General features: G+C 40.1%; 1 protein-coding gene across 6 annotated transcripts in view; it reads right to left on the reverse strand.

The window, feature by feature from the left end:
• Window positions 1–21,702, reverse strand: part of PEX5L (peroxisomal biogenesis factor 5 like) — a 167,969-nt gene that overhangs the window by 33,553 nt on the left and 112,714 nt on the right. For all 6 annotated transcript variants that reach the window (XM_063093043.1, XM_063093053.1, XM_063093026.1 and 3 more), the window contains one exon: window positions 16,225–16,320. In XM_063093043.1, coding sequence (XP_062949113.1) covers window positions 16,225–16,320 — 96 coding nt within the window. The remainder of the gene's footprint in view (window positions 1–16,224; window positions 16,321–21,702) is intronic.

Here is a 21,702-nt window from a genome sequence, read left to right on the forward strand (position 1 = left end):
CACAGGCATCGGGATTTTTGGAAGTTCCCCAGGTACTTCCAATGGGCAGCCTAATTAAGGTGCTGTGGATAAAATCCAATGGTCTCATGTTACAGATGAAGACACTGAGGCCCAGAGAGGGGAAGGGATTTTTCTAAGACTGCCGGGGCAGCGAGTGATGGAGGAGAAACAGAAGCTACGCCTCCTGACCCCAATCTACACACACACCAGGTTTTAAGAAAACAGAAAAACAAACATACTATATAAAACTAATACATTATCATTACAGATAATTTTAAAAACAATTGAAATTGCCAACAAAAATATAACAATCAGCCAATCTCATCATCCAGAGATAAGTTATTAATCACTGTTGATCCCTTTGCATTTCCTTCTATTCTTTTCTCAAAGTCCTTCTGTACTTTTTTTTTTGTGTGTGGCTGGCCAGTAAGGGGATCTGAACCCATGACCTTGGTGTTATAAGGCTGCGCTCTAACCAACTGAACTAACCAGCCAGTGCCCTTATGTACTTTTTAATTTCTGTAAAAGTTAGCATCATCCCCTATGAGAATGGCAGTAGGCTTTCTGAGAAGCTGGGAAACTAGAGGAATAGACCGTGTTTGGGGATTTGGGGCCAGAGATTTTTTTTGCTTTGCTTTCCCTTTTTTTAAATGGACACACAGTGTGGGGCCCCATCTTCCCTGCACCTGTGTTTAGACTGAGAACCAAATGGGCTCAGGATGGATTTCCTGAGCAATGAGGCACAGCCCCATTGTAAAAGGCACACCTTGTGGCGTCAGTGTCACCGACAGGTGCACACCCACCTTAAGGACTCTGGGGCTAGAGGAAGCTGGACTGAGAAGCTGCATCTGCTTCTGCCCATGGGCCATCTCACTTTCATTATGCACCGGATCCTTCCTGAATCTGTAAGGAACTCTAACTTTACAATAGTCTGCATATATTTGAATGTGTGTGTGTACGTGTGTGTGTGTACATGTGTGTGTGTACATGCGTGTGTGTGTGTGTGTGTGTGTGTGTGTGTTCTTACCCATCTCAGGAAACCTGAAGGATGCAAACCCATTATTTTGAATGGAGTATGTTTCAAATTATTTGATCCAAACAAAAATTGTGATTTGGTGTAATCAATGAAATCAAACTTCACTAATGACAGAAATAATTCCAGTTTTGAAGACCATATTGTATTGTTGCCAAATGGCTAGATAAAACTGCTAAGGTGACTCAGATCTGATGCTCACAATTCAATGTCTGTTTTTGACAGGTAGAGAACAAATGCTTTAGTGTGAAAAAATAGCTCATCTTGGAAGGAAGACTGTATTTAGAAGACCAAATGAGTCATGGACAAGGAAGTGGTTAACTTTAAATGTAGCTCTCTCAAGTGTGTTCTTTATTCACTTTGGGGGCTACATAAATGGCTTCAATAAACACCCTGTTACCATCTCAGAAACACACCTTACTTTTTACTTATTCTGTGAAAATGAAATGGTTTTTCACATTTAGATGAGATCTATCTACTTCCCTTCTGTAGTCAGATCAGATAGCCAGTCCTGTATATATATGTACATCCACTTCAGAGACTTAAAAGACACAGGAATAGAATGTTCGACTGGTCATTCCTTCTCAATGACTACCCAAGCTTTTAGTTGTAGGAAGCGACTGGTGTCTGATAATCATAATATTCTGATTTGGGGGCTCTGTTTGAAGTCATTTATTTATTCATTTTTTATTCTTTTAATACAAGGTAACTAAGATTTGAAATCCCTGTAAGCCTTTTATTCTCAGATTTCACCATACAATTCAGCTTTTCACAGGAAATCAAATTTATCTGCGGTTATTTGCACGTGGCTCATGTATGGTATTAATAATTTCTAGATACATTTTAATGCCACGCTGCCATTTACTGACTCCTTCTCCATGCCTCCAACCCTCTCAGTCCATTAAAGGTAGCTGCCCTTGTCATGGGTTGATGTACATTTCAAAGAATACCAAGTAATTTTAATATAAATGAAAACACATTAATCAAAGAAATCTGATGTAAGGAAAGAAAAATACATCTCCAAGCCTAATTCCAAGTTCAAGTAATTTCTGGTATTTTTTTACTCTCTGAATTCAGAATTTCCTTCTAATCAGCTCCAAGGAAATGTGCCAATGTAGTTTCTAGTTCTGTCTGCCAGTAATCAGCAGTGTGTGCTTGTTTGCAAGTCTCCTAACATGTCTAGATTTTAGCTTCTTCTCTGATGTGATGGGGTAAGGCCTGTAAACCCCTGGTATGAGGCCCAAACTCTGACATGGCCTGTGATGTTTCACAGGACAGTGCCAGAGGATCCAGGGAAGACTGGGGACCTTCAGGAAAGTTATTAAGATCCGTGATGGTTAATTTTATGTGTCAGCTGATTGGGTCATGGGGTGCCAAGATATTTGGTTAAACATTGTTTCTGGGTGTGTCTGCAAGGGCATTTCTGGATGAGATCAGCAGTTGAGTTGGTAAACTGAATAGAGCAGTGAAGCATAATCCAACCTGCTGAGGGCCTGAATAGAACAAAAAGGCAGAGAAATAGAGAACTGGCTCTCTCTACCTGAGTGCTTGAGCTGGAACATTGGTCTTCTGCCCTCCAACTAGGTCTCTTGGTCCTCCTGGAACTTACACCAAAGGTTCTCCTGGTTCTCAGGCCTTTGGAATGAGACCAAAACTACACCACAAATTTACCTGTGTTTTCAGGGTGCAGAAAGCAGATCTTGGGACATCTCAGCCTCTATAATTGCATAAGCCAAATCCTTATAGTAAATATTTTTATATATGTCTCTCTCTCTGTGTATAGTCATATATATTTATATCTATCTCTCTCTCCATCTCCACATCTATACCTATCTACCTAGCTGTCTCTCTCCTGTTGGTCCTGTTTCTCTGGACAACCCTGACTAATATAAGATCTAAGGGACTGATGATTGATCACCTGGGGGGAAGAGAACCTGCTAACCTCATGGAAAAGGACCACTTTCTTAATCAATAGAAAGCATTTATTTATTGAACAACAATGATGTACCCAGCTTTGCATGATATACCATATGCCCTAGTCAAATGAATAAAAGAAATTCAAGATGCCTCTTTGCTTACAGGGAGTTGACTAATTCTCCATGGATCCCTGCACGGCTGTGTGTTTGATGTTCTACTTATTAAACCAATAAGCAGCTTAAGTATTTGTGGTCAGAAAAGAGTTGTCTCTCATAATGCAGTATTTGATTTTATTTTACAAAAACTGTTTTTTATAAAAACAAGAATGGGCAGATAGCTCTACTGACTTGAATACACAACTAAAGATGAACTATTTTAACCCCTGACTTCATTATATGGCAAAAATAAGGCGATTAACCTGCAAATCTTATTTTTGTTCCTTTTCAATCGACTGGGAATGATAATATTCAACATTACCTGAAGTTTTATAGAATACTGATGATTGATTTATATAGTCTAGCATTGCTAATCAAGAGATGGAAATTTTGAGTGTTCCATAGAAACAATTACATTATTCCTCCTATAAAAAGAAAATTATTTAATAATAACTGCTACTAATAGTAAAAAAAGAAAAATGTGCATGTGTGGCAATGGAACATAGAGAAAGAGAGAGACTGAGTGAGAGAGAGTTTCTAATGTTCCTGAAACTCAAATTTTACTTAGAATATCAGAGCTGGAAGGTACCTGTGGCAGACACTGCTAGCTGTCAATCAAAACACACTCTTGGTTTTCTTCTGTGGTAACAGAAGTGTGGCCATTTCTCAGCCTCCCTTGCAGTTTGGGGCAGGGGTGTGTGGGGATGTTGGCAGTGGTGTGGTGTGCTTGACTAAACTCTTGCTAATGGCATGTGAGCAGATGGGATCCGGGTCAGAGCTTTTAGGAAAGTGGGCTTGCCTCCTCCAAGCTTTCTTTTTCCCTGGCTGGGGATGGAGCAAGAATACGCTTGCAACTTGACTTTGACCATGCAGAGGAGGATAACACTCTAGGCGATGGAGGAGAAATAAGTTGCAAGGAACCTGGGACTCTGAATGACAGCTTGGGGGAGATCTGCCTGCTAGCCTAGGACTTTCATTGTTACACAAAATAAATAAACTATTTTCTTTGAGCAACTGCATTTTTGGGAATCTTTTATAGCTACTAATGTTACCCTAACTAATACCCAGACCTCAAAAATCATCAGTCCCAGTTTCCTAAACTTGAGTCATTCAGTCCTAACTTTACAACTTTTGTGATTTCTGTACTTTATTGTTTTGTACTTAATATATTTTGTAATTGATACAGTTCTTTTACTTAAATAGGCAAAAAATCTACTCTAGCTTTGCCTAAATTATGTCTGTGAAATCATCAGTTTGAAGTGGTAGTTATATTTTTCTAGTATATATCAAAATAAATGCACAGTTATTAAAATAAAATATTGATTCATTTTCTACCGAATCTTATGGACAAAGTAGGTGAAACCCAATTTAATTCAAACCATTCATTTTACTGATGAGGAAGTTGAGTCCCAAATGCCACGATGGCAAAATTAGAATCAGGAACCACGTCCAGTTTGAGACTTTTCCACGTACATTATGCTACTCCACTTTTTCCATGTAAGTTTAACATGTAGATTCCCGGGCACAGAGCCTTCCAACAAATGGTTTAAACTACTTTCAACCTACAGTTTCAGGGTCTCTGGAGAATCTCTTTGAAGAGGAGGAAGTAAAATTTACTGTCCTGGTCCTGCCAATGGACAAACAGAAGCATAGAATAGTCTGTAACGGCTCCAGGTTGGCTTGGATAGAGTTTCAATCTTTTCATGCTCACCTTCTTTTCCAGTTATTTGTTCAATTAGTATTTGTTGATGAGATCATGTCCAGAATGCAGATCCCGGATTTCTCGGATTTGAAGATGAGGGAATTTTCTAAGCTACTTTTTGATCTGGATCTAGTCTACAAACATAATGGTCTAGAAGGCCAATCTGGATAACTGAGGTTTTGTTAGAATGGGTCAGATAAAAGATTTCATTACTTTTGGATTTACACAGTGGATATCAAGGGACGGTGAAAAAATATGGTAATTGCCTATAACTTTGAGCTTAAAAAATTGGAGGTGGACTTCAAATATCTCTTTTCCTTTTAATTGATCACTTATGCATACATTTATCTAGGACTATCTTACTTTATACTTTCGTCTGCATCACTTCTGAGGCTTCATCACAAGTCACTCTACAATAATTCTTTCCATATTGTTTTTGGAAATCAAATTTTGTTTAAAATGGAAGGAAATTTCATCAACGTGAAAGCAAAGGAACTTTTGCCAGTTTCCCTACGAACTTGCAGCGCATCTAATCTTTACATGGTCTTTCTACATTTGACATGGGAAATGTGTTAGCTAACATGACCAGCTAAGCTTTAGGAAATTTGTATCTTGAGCAGTTAGCTTCAAGATTCCTTCAATATTGTCCAAAAAATGTTTTTACATATTTTCAGAATTTCTCTCTTTTGGATATTGAAGATGAGTCAGAATGATTTAAGTAGTGTTTAATCCATAATCCCTTCCTCCTGCTTCAAAGAGGTAATACACTCATAGAAAACAAAAGGAAATAGGAGGGGGTGCTGGAGACAGATAATCTTGGTAGGAGGGTACCAAGGTCAGCTGTTTCTTACAACATCCTGTATTAATAAAACAGGTCAAGAAGTGTCTCCAGTTTTGTTCACTCATTTCATATTTCTGAGGTGCCTGTCAGATCTACGGTATACACACAGGAAATAGCTTCAAGTGAAAACAAAATTTCTATATGGAAAGCATTTTTAAGCTTATGGAGCTGGGTTTAGCTGTTGTGTTGTTTTGAATATGGCATCTCCAAGTTAAACTTAAAGAGAGATAAGGAAGGCCACTGTCTTAGCTTGTTCAGATTGCTATAACAGAAACACCATAAACTGGTGGCTTATAAGTAACACACATTTATTTCTCACAGTTCTGGAGGCCAGTAAGTCCAAGATCAAGACACCTGCAGATTTGGTGTCTGATGGAGCTTGTTCCTCATTGATGGTACTTTCTAGCGCACCCTCACAGGGCGGAAGGGGCAGACAAGCCCCCTTGGGCCTCTTTTATAAGGGCATGAATCCATAGCCCTCATGACTTAGTCACCTTCTGAAGTCCCCACCTCTTAATGCCATCACATTGGGACTTAGATTTCAACCTATGAATTTCAGGGGGACAAAAACATCTAGACAGTAGCAGTCACCCACATTTCTAAAACAAGGACTTAGTAGTTAGCATTAAACTCTTTCACTGTACATTTTCTTATAGCAGTAATTACTACTTTGCTGCAATTTTTCACAAAATACTGCTGGAGGGAAAGTTATCTTGAAACCTGAAGAGAAGTTATCTTTAGGGCTATGACCTTTGTGATAGAACATAGAAACAGAAAGTTGGAAAATAGCTTTCAGTGAGGCTTGTCATGAAGAGAGGTCTAAGAGCTGTGCAGAAGGAAAAACAAATCCCTGACCAGATCCTTAGCGAAGGAATGAATGTCTCCTAAGGAGCATGGACTGTCACAAAAAGGTATTTATTCATTCTCTCTTGGGGAGAGTAGTTTGAAAACGGAGGAGTAGTTTGAAAAACTCCAATCTAGAATGAACGGGGGAGTAATTTGAAAAATTCCAACCTAGAATCAATGAATACATTGTATCTGTGCTTACAAGGGTAGCCTTCCCATGTCTGCAGTATTTTTTTTTTTAAAGAAAATGTAATTTTATTAATATTATTTTTTTTACATTGTAGGATGTTGTTGTAGAGCAGTTGAGAGGGAGAAGGAGAGGGGAAAAGGGAAGGGAAATGTGATGGAAAGAGGAGGAAGGAGGAGGGGCAGGATTGAGGCCCGTGGCACCCCCCTCATTCCCACAGGGGAGACTGGGGGCTTCCGGTGATGGCTTGGTCATTGCAAGGCTGGGTGCAGATGTCAGGGGTGTGTGGCAAAAGCCCTCACCCCTCACCATCCCAGCTCAAGAACCTGGGGCCCTTCTTTTTTTAAGGAAATTTTTTAAAAATTAAAAAAAATTTTTTTACTTCTCAGTATACATTGTAGTTCATTTTCATGCCCCTTTACCCATTCCTCTCCATCACCTCCCTGCCCCCCCCATCATATCTGTTCACTTGAGTTAAATAGTTCAAGGAATGTTTGTGGTTATTCTGTCAGCTTCCCCACCCTTGCTTTGTTTGTATTATTTATTTATTTATTTTTAGCTCTCACAAATAAGTGAGAACACGTGGAATTTCTCTTTCTGTGCTTGATTTGTTTCATTTAATATAATTTTCTCTAAGTCCATCCATGTTGTTGTGAATGGTAGTATTTCATTCTTTTTTATAGCAGAGGAGTAGTATTCCATTGTGTAGATATACCACAGTTTTCTTATCCACTCCTCAGATGATGGACATTTGCGCTGGTTCCAACTCTTGGCTACTGTGCATAGAGCTGCAGTAAACATTGGAGTACAGGTATCCCTTCAGCAAGATGATTTCCATTCCTCTGGGTATATTCCCAACAGTGGAATAGCTGGGTCATATGGCAGATCTATCTGTAATTGTTTGAGGAACCTCCAAACCATTTTCCATAAAGGCTGCACCATTTTGCAGTCCCATCAGCAGTGTATGAGAGTTCCTTTTTCTCCACAACCTCTCCAGCACTTATCATTCATAGTCTTTTGGATGTTAGCCATCCTAACTAGAGTGAGATGGTACCTCAAAGTGGTCTTGATTTGCATTTCCCAGATGTTGAGTGAAGTTGAGCATTTTTTCATATGTCTGTTGGCCATTCGTATATCTTCCTTTGAGAAATGCCTATTCAGCTCCTTTGCCCATTTTTTTAATTGGGTTATTTGTTTTTTTGCTGTAAAGTTGTTTGAGTTCCTTGTATATTCTGGATATTAATCCTTTGTCAGATGTATATTTTGCAAATATTTTCTCCCACTCTGTTGGTTGTTTTTTTACTCTGTTGATTGTTTCTTTTGCTGTGCAGAAGTTTTTTAGTTTGATATAATCCCATTTGTTTATCTTTCCTATAGTTGCCTGTGCTTTTTGGGTCCTATTCATGAAGTCTGTACCCATTCGTACTTCCTGGAGTGTTTCTCCTGTGTTTTCTTTAAGGAGTTTTATTGTTTCAGGATGTATATTTAATTCTTTAATCCACTTTGAGTTGATTTTGGTATATGGTGAAAGGTACGGGTCTAGTCTCATTCTCCTACATATGAGTATCCAATTTTCCCAGCACCACTTGTTGAAAAGGCGGTCTCTTCACCAGTCTGTAGATTTGCTGCCCTTGTCAAAGATCAGATGGCTGTAGGCATATGGATTGATTTCTGGGTTCTCTATTCTATTCCATTGATCTGTGTGTCTATTTTTATGCCGGTACCATCCTGTTTTGGTTATTATAGCTTTGTAATACAGTTTAAAGTCAGGTAGTGCTATGCCTCCAGTTTTTTTTTTTTTTTTTTGCTCAGGATTGCTTTGGCTATGTGTGGTCTTTTGTTGTTCCATATAAATATCTGGATAGCTTTTTCCATCTCAGAGAAAAATGTCATTGGAATTTTGATGGGGATTGCATTGAATCTGTAGATCACTTTGGGTAATATGGACATTTTCACAATGCAGGGCCCTTCTTGATGCAGCTTGCTGGTTGTCACTGGGCTGGTTACATGTGTCGGGGGCATGGCTGAGGCCCTCAGTCCCCCACTGCCCCAGGTCAGGAGAGCCTGGGGTGCTTCCTGTGGCTGCTCAGTGGTCATCACTGGGCTGGCTGCATGTGTTGGGGGGGCATGGCTGAGGCCTGAGGCCCCCCACCGCCCAGCTTGGGAGAGCCTGGGATGCTTCCTGTGGCAGCTTGGTGGTTGTCACTGGTGTGGTTGTGCATGTCAGGGGAGTGTGACAGAGGTCCTTGTCTCCCACCCTTGGGACTGGTTGCAGGTGTCAGGGGGCATTGCTGAGGCCCCTGGCCCTCTCCCCTTTCTGGCTTGGTAGCCTAGGGGACGTCTGGTCCTTCTAGGTATTATAGGTGTTCTTTGGTGAAATGAGACCTTTACTAGTTAATATCAAACTTCGTCTCTAGTTGTGGGTACTTTGTTTTACTTTCAGTCTTGTGCTGGATTATTTGCTTTTTCCATCACTTAAACTCTGTGCTGGAACTAATTTGTTGTCCTTTGCTTACTTCTAAAATGGGGGAACTTCCTGTGGGGACCAGCACTTGAGTTCTGTGGTTGAGCTAAATTGCTGCTTTGCTGCTGATTCCCTAAGGAAGGCTTTTTGTGCAGCTCAGGTTTTAATGGTTGACTTTATAGGTACTTCCAGGTCTAATGAAATCTGGTGCACCTGGGTTGTGTAGAAACTCTGGTCTGGGCCTGAGTCTTTTCATCAAACTGCACCCCATGCAATTCTGTATTCCTGACCAGTCTCCTCTGAGTGGTCCTTTGCTGACTGGGGGGCAGATCAGCTGTCCTTGCTGTGCCCCCATGTTCTCCTGGTGGGTCCATCTCCCCAACTGCCCATGCTCTAAACACTTCCCATGGGATGAGCCGTGTACCAGTCCCTTGCGATGACTCACTGGCCTCTGAGTGGCTCCTTTTTTTCAGTTGTTGTGGGTCCTCACTCCTATGTGGTTCCTATTAGTGGTCTTGCTGGCCTGGGGGCCACCAATGCCCTCTTCTCCCCTGCTGCCTCCAAGCAACTTTATCCGAAGGGCACAGCTGTGGCTTTTGCCAGCTCCTGCTCCATGCACTCAGCAGCTCCAGCCTGGAAGTGGCTGGGGCTTGAAATGGTCCAAAGAGTTCTTTCTTTCTCTCATCATGGCTTCTCCCACCTTCATGCACTCTGTAGGTCTTTCTTCCTCTTCCCCTGAGCTCTAGCAGCCCCAGCTTGCCTGTCATTGCTTTTTTATAGTTGTAAATTGGTTGATTTGTGGGAGAGAGTGATGCTGGGGACCATCTATTCCACCATCTTGACTGGAAGTCCCCTCTTTGCAGTCTTAAAATGTGTTGGGGATGGAGATGGGAAAGAGAGTAGTGGAATGGGATGAGGTTGGGGACTGTGAAGAGTGAAGTGATGTAGAAGTTATCTATTGCTGCTTAACAAATCACCCCAACACTTAGCAACTGCAAACGACAAACATTTACTGTATTACACAGTTTCTGAGGGTTAGAAATTTAGGAGTAGCCTAGCTCTGACTTGAGGTTCCTTGTGAGGTTGGAGTTAGCTGCTGGCTAGGGCTGTAGACACCCCAAGGCTCCACAGGGTCTGGAGCATCCCTAACAAGATGGCTCCCCATGTGGCATGGACAGGAGGCCTCAGTTTCTTGCTGGTTGTTGGGAGAAGGTCTTGGCTCCTCACAATGGGGGCTGCTAAGGGTCCACATGACATGGCAGCTGGGTTTTCCCCCGAGCAAGTGATCCAAGAGAGAGAGCAGGGGATTAGGCCATAGTTCCTTTTTTGGCCTAATCTTCAAAGTCACACAGCATGACTTCCACTTTAGTTGTGAGAAGCCAGTCACTAAGTCTAGCTCACGCTCAAGAAGAGGGGAATTGAGCTTCATATTTTGAAGGGATTATTAAAGAATTTGTGGACATTTAAAATTCCCACAAGTAACATCCCGAGTGAACTCAAGGGGAAGAGACTGGGGGACAGGAAGAGTTCAGAGTGCTAGAAATGAAAGGTTTTAGTAGAACTTAATAGTTTCAACTAATTAGACGATATGTTATGCTTCCCGTTCTTGCCTCTGACTACCGTAACTTCCCAGGTTCATATGCCCTCACTTTTCCTCATATAATAAAGTTACATATTTCATTATTCCTTTTTAAAATTTGCTCACAAGAATGCCTCTTTAGAGTAAAGTGGAGCTGTGAAAATACTGCTTAAAATGCATAAAGTGAGCATTTTACTAATATGGGAACTAAGTGGAATGTGAATTTGCAGTGGCAAAAGTTCATCTTCTGTTAGTCTGTAAGTTTGTGATCCCTCTTCAATAATCATTAGAGAGAAGATGCTTAGATGAAATAGATACATTAGAGGAATAAATTGCTAGTTTGTTCATTTATTCATTCAGCAAAAATGTGTGTGACCTGCTTCGCAGCAGACTCTCTGATAGGTGCTGGGAACATAAAGAAGAATGAGACACAGTCCTGCCCGAAAGAGTCACAGTGTGGGTAGGAAGTGGCCGTGTAAACCCATAATAACTGAACACTGTGGTAAGCTATACTCGAGTGATCGTCTGGCCTGCATATATCTGGGATTCCTCACCTTAATTCTTCCTTAAGAGCAGAGATGGTCTTATTCAATTTTTTATTGCTGGCATCCAGCACAGTGCCTGGCTCATAAAAGGAGCTTAAACACGTCTGATGAATTTGTTGTTAAATCCGATGTATTCTAAAGGCTGAGGCACCTGGAGAGACTAACTAGCTAAACACAATTCCAGATGCTGGCTGGCTCCCTTTCCCTCCCTGCTAATGGTGATGAAGGAGGTATTTTTGGTCTGTGGCTGCGGGTGTACTGACTTCCTGTGTGACCTTCTTCTCCCGAGAGGGATGCACCATGCACCATAGTTGTCTGTAGGGATCTCTGTTCCTGGGAGGCAGATCTGGGCCTCACTGAGCTCCTCCCTGGCTTCGCACTTCTGCGCCTTCCTGTGCATCCTTCCTGGGGGTCTCTGTAGCTGACAGTGCATTTTTAGGCTGCTGGCTATGGAGAAAATCCAGGAGGAAACATGGAGGCTCTCCTTTCCCTTCTGTTCAGGGAAGATGCATTTTTTTTTTTAAAGCCTAGAATAGGAGTATCTGGCTCTTTGTTCTAAAATTACAGTACTTTGGTCAGAGATGAAGTTGCAGTGATTTTTCAATGTAAGATTTTGCATTTTAAATGTGAGATACGAAGGCAGAAAGCTTCACCCATTCAAGGCTTTGCTAGAACTAACAGTTCAGCATGAGCTTGAGCAATGTCAGTCTTTGCACATGAACAAGTTCCTAGTTCGTTTAGTATATGCGATAGATGTGCATGTGGTTTTAGTTGTCTTTTCTCTAGTAATGGATATTGTATTTTAGGGCATTTCAGCTCACAATTAGTAGAATTGCATGTTGTCAGTATTATTTAGTGTAAGTAAAAATAAGTTCATACCATGTAAAGTACAAAGTGTGCCCAGTGTTACTTCATGGCACATGAGGATCTGGGAGAAGAGTGCCCCTACAGAGGGAAGCGAAAGTGGGGACCATGGGCATTGAAACTGGTGCATGAGAGGAACAGAGACAGCAGTGCACCTGGGCTCTATGAGGGACTGAGGAGCAGGAGGAGGAGATGGAGAGGGGACCAGGTGCCTGGTCATGAGGCAGGATGATGACAAACAAAATGCAATGTGAAACGGAAGTAACATCAGAATCAGATAATATAAAAATATAAGGCAGAGGTTTTGGAAAAATTCAACTTGCTCCAGGCATGATTTTCATCTGGACCTTACTAGTGTTTAGAACTGCCTCTAATAAAGGCAATCTACAGCACCATTCTGTCTTGCAATGAAGAATAAAACACTTTCAGTTCTTCTAAGAATTTTACATTCCACCACAGTGTCTGTAACTTACAGCTTTTACCTTACCAACATAATACATGTATATGACAGAACATTTGGAAAATACCAGATAAGCCAACAGAAAAAAGAAAATCACTTCAAATCTAGCCATTCAAGAATAACTACTGTTAACATCTGGGCACAGACACTTCTATAGTTTAAATATGTCTCCCCAAAGTTTATATGTTGTGAAACCTACCCCCCAAGGTGACAGTATGAAGAGGTGGGACCTTTGGGAGGTGATTAGGTCATGGGGGTGGAGCTCTCATGAATGGGATTAGTGCTGTTACCAAAGAGGCCTGAGAGAGGCTTGCTGGTCCTTTTTGCCTTCTGCCATGTGAGGACATAGCAAGAAGTCACCATCTATGAGGAAGTGGCTCTCACCAGACATTGAACCTTCTGGTACCTTGTTGATGGACTTCCCAGCCTCCAGAACTGTGAGCAATACATTCCCATTGTTTAGAAATTACCCAGTCTAAGGTATTTCATCATAGCTGCCAAAATGGACTAAGACAGACTCTCTTTCTGCTCATATAGTGCAGTGGTTCACACTTAGTTCACTTTTCAATCTATCTTAATTGCTTATAAAATGCCACATCTCTTTGAGCAATCTCTTTGAGCCTCAGTTTTCTCATCTGCAAAATGGGGATAGTAATATTACCTTCTTCATAGGGTGCTGTGAGGATTAAATGAGATAGTCCATGTAATGCTCCTGACTTAGTGCTTGTACATAGTACATACATTAACATGTTAGCTATTATGCTGTTAGCATTGACAAAGTTGAAACTATATTGTGAAACTGTCAGTATATAAACTATTATTTCAATTATCACTTAATATCTTTACATGACCTTAAATATTTTTCTACAATGTCATTTTTAATGGTTACATAGCATTTTGCTGTAAGGATATGATATAATTTAGTTAAATTCTCTATTATGGGATGCTTAGGATTTTTCCAAATTTTTACTATTTAAAAAGATTCCACAGATAAAATATTGCAAACTTTCATGATTACTTCCCCAGGATAAATTCTAAGAAGTGGCTGGGTCAACAGGTATGTATATTTCCAAGACTCTTTGATGCATACTATTTTGTCTTCTACTACGAATTTAGATACTACACTGGTTAAGAATAGTGTTTGGATATACATATATATGGATAGTTCATATATGTGTGGAGTTTTGGAGACATGATTTACCATCAGCTTAGTGTAAATAGTTTACCTCCTCCCCAACACACACACACACACACTCACACACACACACACTTTTTCTCCACACCTGTTCACACCTTCTGGTCAGCATCATCTTCCCTCATTTTTTAGGGAAGCTTCTCAGTACCAGGCTTACAAATTTGCTTACAGTTTTCTGATTTTCTGGGAAATCTGTACTTACCATTCTTTATACTTGCAGCCATAAACTCAAAGGGTTTTAGTATATTAAAAATCCAGTCCCTCATATTCAGATGATATGAAATTAAAGTAGAAGGAGCAAGTGATTTGTCTAAGTTGGTCCTTTGGTCCATACTATGGTTAAACAGCTAATTAAGGCTGGTACATTTCCTTATCTTTAGTATCTAGCTCAGCAGACAGTGCATGAAAGCAGCCAGTAATGTTTGCTGAATAAATAACTACTCCAAGTGGCTTACAGCCACCTGTGATTTTGTAGCTGGAAAGGACCATAAGGGTGTGGAAACTGAGGCCTATATTGGTTAATGACATGTATGTTTTCACGTAGCTACTACTGCCAAGTCAAAATAACAACTCAGATCCCAGGAGAGACAAGGAGAAGCCAGGAGAAGACAAGGCTTGGTGGGGTGAGGTGGGCATCCTGCAGAGAAGGGATTAAACTAATTCTGCCTTGCTCCAGACAGGGCAAAACGAAGACCAAGCAAAACTGGAAGTTGCTGGTAGGCCAATTTCAGCACAATATAAGGAAGAGTTTTTTGACAATTAGTACTGTCCAAAATCTGAAATGAGTTTTCTTGAAAAAAAGTGAGTTGCCCCTCATTGGAAGTGTTAAGTAGAAATAGTAATCATTTATCAAGTGTTTTAAAAGAAAAAATTTTTGTTTTATGTGCCTGGTAGGGATAGATGACTTCTAAAGTCTCTACAAAAATTAAGATTAAATGATTTTGTGAATATATATATTCTGAGAGATAGATACATATTTTTCTGTTACTTTGTTACTCTGATCTGTTACTTTGTAATTAAGACTTTTGAGTGTGAATTCATTATCTATCTCATTATAAACAGGACCAGATAAACTCTAATGTCTTTACTGACCTGAGATTCTATGGTTATAAATAATCTTCTCTTTAGTGCTGATTCAGATTGCTACGCACAGTAGGAGTTCAAAAGACAAATTTAAATTAGCTCTTAAGTCTGGAAAACCTGCATTTACATCAATTGAGCTACAGGCTCCAAGCATTTGAACAATTTGTTTGAACTCAGCTGGTCTCAACCAAATATTTCAGTTGATCATGCTCAAGAGCACTAAATATTCATTACTATTTTTTTTTTTTATTAAAAAAGGTTAAAATTAAAAAGAGAAATTTGGGCAGATTGTATTGTGGTGAGATAAAAGTGTTCTCTTATTGAATGATGATATAAAATTATGGCCAGAATTCTTTCTCAGAATAATATTGAAAGGATTCTTTCAACTGCAAATATGATTTCATTGCTTTTCAAATACAGAGTCACTGAAAAACAGCCCATAGTATAATCATTTCATCCAAATTCTCAGGGTAAGGCAAGGCACATAAATAAACCATATTCCTAGAATGCTTTCAATTTTCAAGATTTCATATGAGTAGTAGAAATGGCATTCCTAACAAGTTCATACTTGAGTTTGGTGGAAAGCTTCGCTCTCAAATGGCAATCTAGCAAAGCTTTGATGAATATCATAGACAGCGTCTGTGATGCAATCTTTGCAATTTCAGCCAGGAAAGAAATGGATAAAAAACAGCAAAAACCACTTTTTGTTTGTTTTTTGGCTTCCCTTCCTTCCTTTCTGCTTTCTTCCTTCCTGTTCCCCACACTCCCCAACTCTCCTTCTTTCTCTTTAAAAGCTAAATATGGAAATTAGTGTTCAAATTAAATATTTCAATTGAATTATGAATAATGTTTTAGACACTCTTAATAATAAAAAATTATGGCTCAAGTCAAGATGGGCTGTCCTTTGGTTAGAATACCCTAGCCATGACTTTTTCGCACCCAGTTTAGAGATATTATGTCATCAGGGGCAGCTATACCTTCTATGTTTCAGACATTGCGTTGAATGCTAGAGAGGTAAAAATGCCAGGTATGAGCCTTGGCCTCACAGAGGCACAGCAAATAGATAGCATTGGTCCTCTGTGGAAGCCAGACTAGGGTCATAGTTCTTTCTGACCCAGGACTTCAGAGAGTTTTTGCTAATCTATCAGAGAATTGGTATATGAAGTGACATCTATTTGTTATCCCTGGTGGGAAGTCAAAGGTTTTCTGGTAACAAGTCTCGTTCTGACAATCACAATTATGATTATTTCATGTCTATAAAGTAAGACCATTTTATATGTATCCTGCTGAAGTTCAATTTTTTGCCATTCTCAGAAGCATAAAACAGAAATAACTAACTTAAAAAAAAATTACCTCCACTGCTGCTTTTGCCCTTTCAAATTCTTCTTCTAAGGAGTGGTTCCGAGAAAGTAATGCACTTCCCCAGCGATGTTCTTTGGTCAGCCGGGCCTGAAATAAACCAGACACACAGTGTTACAATATTGGAATCACATGATACAAAAATACAAGTATTTTTCCTTTTCCCACTTCACTTCCCCAGAGTTTAAGAAGCATCTGTGATTGATGTCATTTTTGGAGTACTTTGCAGGCATGCTGTTGCCCAAACTAGGTTGGTGTCAAAATGTGTGTGACCATTCCAACAATGAGTCTCAGCCCTGGCCATACTAAAACCAATGTGCAGGCCCCACCTTCCAAATATCCTACTTCAATTGGTCTGGATCCCAGGCGTTGATATTTTAGTAAACCTCCCCAAATGATTCTAATGTTCAGCTAGAATAGAGCATCTCCATTAGAAGGCTATATCCAGGAATTGATATTTGAGCTCTCGGCTTGTTCGATGGACCAGCCTCAGGTAAAAATTTTAAAGCTGCAGAAATGGAAGTGAGGCTTCCAGGCCTTTCTCCTTATGTACATATAAGATTCTCACACAGAATTCTCTTTCTTTCACCTTCCCTCTCTTGCACTGTCTTATGTCCCATTTCTCAGGATACTGCTCTCTGTTAAATAATGAGTCACTTAGATAAAGTCATGTCTGATAAGGCCAACTGCTTTGCCACAATTAAATGGGCAATGTGATACACATTCTAACTCAGCTAAATGCAAATATTTCCAAAACACCCCCCCCAAAAGAGTCTGCTGTCATTTAAAAAATGTTATTACTGTTGAACTTTACAAAAAATAAATATGTTCTTTTTGAAAAAAATTAATCATGGAAAATAGGAGGTGTACCACTAGGCTTTTTTCTTTCCATTTATGTGCCTATTTATGAACTCAGAGTAGTATATATGGGCACATGTACAGTAATGCGTTTCAAAAATTTTTTGAAACATAAATGGTATGACATTCTGCAACTTACTTCTTTCCACTCAACAATATATCTTGGAGAGTTTCCACATTTACCATGTATAGAGCTACCTCATTCGTTTCCCCAGGGATTTCCTAGTAAGGTCACACTTATTGTTTGTTCAACCCCCTCCACAGACATTCAGATCATTTCCAATCTTTCTCCACATGATTATTTGCTTTCTTGTCTAGCTCCCCACTCTATTTCCCCGAGTGCAGGGATTTTGCTGGTACCTTTTGTGCTCCCTGTACCTAGCATAGGGCCTGACAAGTAACGAGTGCCCATAGATGTCTAAGGACTGCAGGACTAGGGATTACACTGAGGAGACAGCTGGGTCTTGGGGAGTAGGAGCAGAGGGGCTTGTGAAGTGAAACGTCCACCCACTTTTATTGCAGGGTGGCTGTGGGGTGAGGTGGGGTGGTGAATTCTTGGCTCAAGTGTCAGATTGCTCTACAGTGGGGATGCCCAATCCTGCCTTCCATGGGGATTACTTGAACAGCTCAGGCTCCAACCCAAACCAATTCAATACGCACCTCTGGGGGTGCGGCCTGGGCATTAGATGTTTGAAAAGCTTCTCTGGTGATTTTGGAAAGTGGTCATGCTTGAAAACCATTGCTCTTCACACAGCCCTTACCATCTAGACAGCTCATCTGCTTCCTGTTCATTCTCCACCATCGCTGGTTCTGAAGAGGACCCCCCTCTTTTGTTATGGCACAATAGTACTACCAGGGTTCACTACATGCCAGATGCTACCTTAAGTACTTTAGATACTATAACTCATTTTGTCCTTTCAACAACCCTACAGGGTAGGTATTATGATTGACTCCATTTTCAAGAGGATGACATTGAGAGACAGAGAGCTTAACTAACTTGCCCAAAGTCACACAGCTAGTAAGTGTCAGGGCTGGGGCTTCAGGCCATGCTCACAGCTACAGCACTGTTCTGCCTCCCACGGAAGGCTGTGCCCACCAGGCCATTTTAGGAAGATGCAAAACACAGAGAAGCTGTCTCTGGGGAGCTAGTGCATGGCTGAGGAGTCAATCAAGAAACCCTAGTAATTGTGGACTGAAAAAAATAATGAAATAATTATGATGAACACTCTGACCATAAACAATACTCTTACACTGTGATTTGTTTTAATGACCGTGAAAGGTTAATTTATTGATAAAAAATTTTTTGGAAATGTTAATTTATGTCTTCTCCTCCCTGTTGTACATACTGCTGTATCACTGGTATCTCTGGGCAGACAGTAGGTGCTCCATGAGTTGTCAATAAATATTAGTTGAAAATACACTGTCAGTGAATAGACGAGTGAGTGAATTAAAGGTATTTCCTCTTCTCTACCCCCAGAAGGTGTTCTCAGTCAAGGCTTCCTGGCCAATCCAGGAGACTAAGGGGTAGCTCATAGGAGACTGAGAGGGGACTTGTGTTTTCACCCTGGACCTGCAGTGTCAGAGGTCTGTGCTAGCAAAGCCTAACTGCCCTGGCTTTGGGAGAGGGGCATGGCTATAGGATACTCAAGGGGGCTGCCTAGTAAAGGGCAAGGCCTGTGGGCAGTGCAGGGGCAGGGCTGCTGGAGCGGTGTGTGTGGTTAGAAGAAGAAAGAGGAAAAGGTGCTGCGGGCACCTCTGGGCCAGGCTGGGCATCAGCACCTGGCTGCCAGGTGGGCCAAGCTTACTGGTCACAATGAACAAGTAGCTTCTCTTGTTCTCTGGGTCCTGTGAGAGCTATGACCTCCTCCCAGCCCAAACCATTGACACAGGGAGGGAGACCTAAAGTGTAAGTGAGATTGACAATCACACCATCCTGGCAAGTGGGGCCTTAAACCCAAATTTAATAAAAATAAATTTATTTTAATAGGACATTTCTTGTACTCCAAGGTTGTGAAGTAAATTTATACTCAGTGCAGAAGCAAAATAACTTATACTTACCCTGGCTTCAGTCTAAAAATATCAAGTTTTTGTTTAAAACCAAGAATATCATATTTAATTTTGGAGTAAATGATTAATTCAGGATCTCCTAGAATTGAATTAAACAATATTCAGATAGATCTTTGCTCACTAGAGTGGAGAGATAAATCTTAATAGGTTTGTATAAATCATAAGAAAGTTATGAGAGGTATATTTTATAAATGATGCTACATGCTTTTACATGTGTTTAGGAATAGCATAAACTAATGTGACTTTTGGATTGTGGCTGCATATTTTTGTTTGGAAATTATATGGTCCCTGGGATTAACACATTGAAAAGAATATAAGGACCTTCTAGTTTAAGAAAGGATTGGTCAGGTTACTTGTAAGTTGAATATTTGCTAACTGCTAACTCTCCCTGTTTATGTCTAGCTTTGATTCAAATTGTGAAATATACAATTTTTTTGGTTTCTAATCTGTACACATTACATTTCTCCACTCACACTATTTTGTCTCTGGCAGTGACAAGCCTTTAAAGCACACAGTACTCCCTGTTGGGGGAAGTTAATGTAGTCCTGCTGGAGGAAGGCTGGCAAAAGAGGCTTCCTTGGGTTCTAATTTAATCACCAGAGAAAAAAGAAAAGAAAGCAAATGTTAATAAAAGACACGATTGTGTCCAAGTGGGAAAAGGGGCCCTCACAAGAATGGGTTGCTGTACCTGCCACCTTAACACATGTCATCACGCAGTGCAGGGTCTCCTGCCCTGCCCCCACAGTTATTCTCTTTTGGACTCTTTCTGTGAAGGGCAGCACCCCACATGCAGAGAGGCTGTACCACTGGCACCCCAACCACCTGATTGGAACACAGCATTATCTCCCACTGAACTATTTTCTGTGCATTTTATCCCATACTTGTCAGTTTTCAAGAACTCAACAGATTGTGATGGAGAATAGCTCCCTAATTATCTGCTAGGACATATCTGAGGAACCCAGTAGGTCTTATGAAAGAAAAATATATGCCCAATGTTGAAAAAGGCAAATTGAGGTTGCTTGATTTCTTGATGTCATGCTAGAGCATTTTCTAATAAGACTCTTGACCCTTGTATTAGTTTCCCAGGGCTGCCATAACAAAGTATCACAAACTGGGTGGCTTAAAATGAGAGATTTATTCTCTCAAAATTCTGGAGGCTAGAAGTCCAAAATTAAGGTGCAGGCAGGGCCATGTTCCCTCTGAAGGCTCTAGAGGAAAATCTGTTCCATGTTTCTCCCAGTTCTTAGTGGCTTCAGGAGTTCCTTGGTTTATGACCACATCACTACACACTGCCTCCTCCTCTTCTCTCTCAAAGCTCCCTCTGCCTCACTCTTTTAAGGTACATGTGATTGCATTTAGGACACACCTGGATAGTCAAGGAAAATTTTCTCTCTCAACATTTATAACTTGATCACATTTTTTACAACATGCGGTAATATTTACAGGTTCTGGGGATTAGGATGTGGATATATCTTTTTAGAGGCCACCCTTTGGTCCATGATAACCCTCATCTGACACTGTTGGGTCACAATATATCTGATTAACAAATACTGTATAAACAAACATGAGTATAAGGTGCAGATGATTTACAACCTTTTAAGATTGATAAGTTGGTAGGATGCTATAACCTGAAAGAGAATTTAACTCCAAAGGTGATATGATCTCATTGTCTTGTAGAAAGTTAACCAATCTTACATCTAACTTGGCAAACTTATTCTGGCCTTTCTTTCCCAACTGGCTATATAAAGCTCTGTTTCTCAATGCCTTGTATTAGAAACCAACTCTTTTGTCTTCATGCTGTTTCATTCCTTAATGATATAAGCAAACAAATAAAAATTTTAAATGTGAAAACATTGTAAGAAATAAACTTTGTGAGAAATTGACAAAAATACAAATAAATAGAAAGATATCCTGTGTTCATGGGTTGGAAGAATTAATACTTTTAAAATGTCCTTACTACCCAAAACTGTCTACAGATTCAATGCAATTCCTTTCAAAATTCCAATGACATTCTTCACAGAAATAGAAAAAAAATCCTAAAGTTAGTACAGAACCAGAAAAGGCCCTGAATAGCTGAAGCAATTTTGAGCAAAAAGAACTAAGCTGTAGGCATCACACTACCTGACTTCAAAATATACTACAAAGTTATAGTAATCAAAACAGCATGGCACCAGGATAGAAACAGACATGTAGAATAAAGGAACAGAATAGAGAGCCCAGAAATAAATCCATGCATTTATGGTCAATTGATTATTGACAAAGATACCAAGAACACACAATGGGGAAAAGGACAGTCTCTTTAATAAATGGTGTTGGGAAAACTGGATATCCATGTGCAGAAGAGTGAAATGAGACCCTTACCTCACACCATATACAAAAAATCAACTCAAAGTGGGTGAAAGACTTAAATGTAAGACCTGAAACTGTAAAACTACTAGAAGAAAACATGGAGGAAAAGCTCCATGACATTGATCCGGGCAATGAATTTTTTGGATATAACCCTAAAAGCACAGGCAACAAAAGCAAAAATAGACAAATGAGATTACG

This window comes from Cynocephalus volans, chromosome 1 (genome assembly GCF_027409185.1).
Source record: "Cynocephalus volans isolate mCynVol1 chromosome 1, mCynVol1.pri, whole genome shotgun sequence".
Classification (NCBI taxonomy): domain Eukaryota; kingdom Metazoa; phylum Chordata; class Mammalia; order Dermoptera; family Cynocephalidae; genus Cynocephalus; species Cynocephalus volans.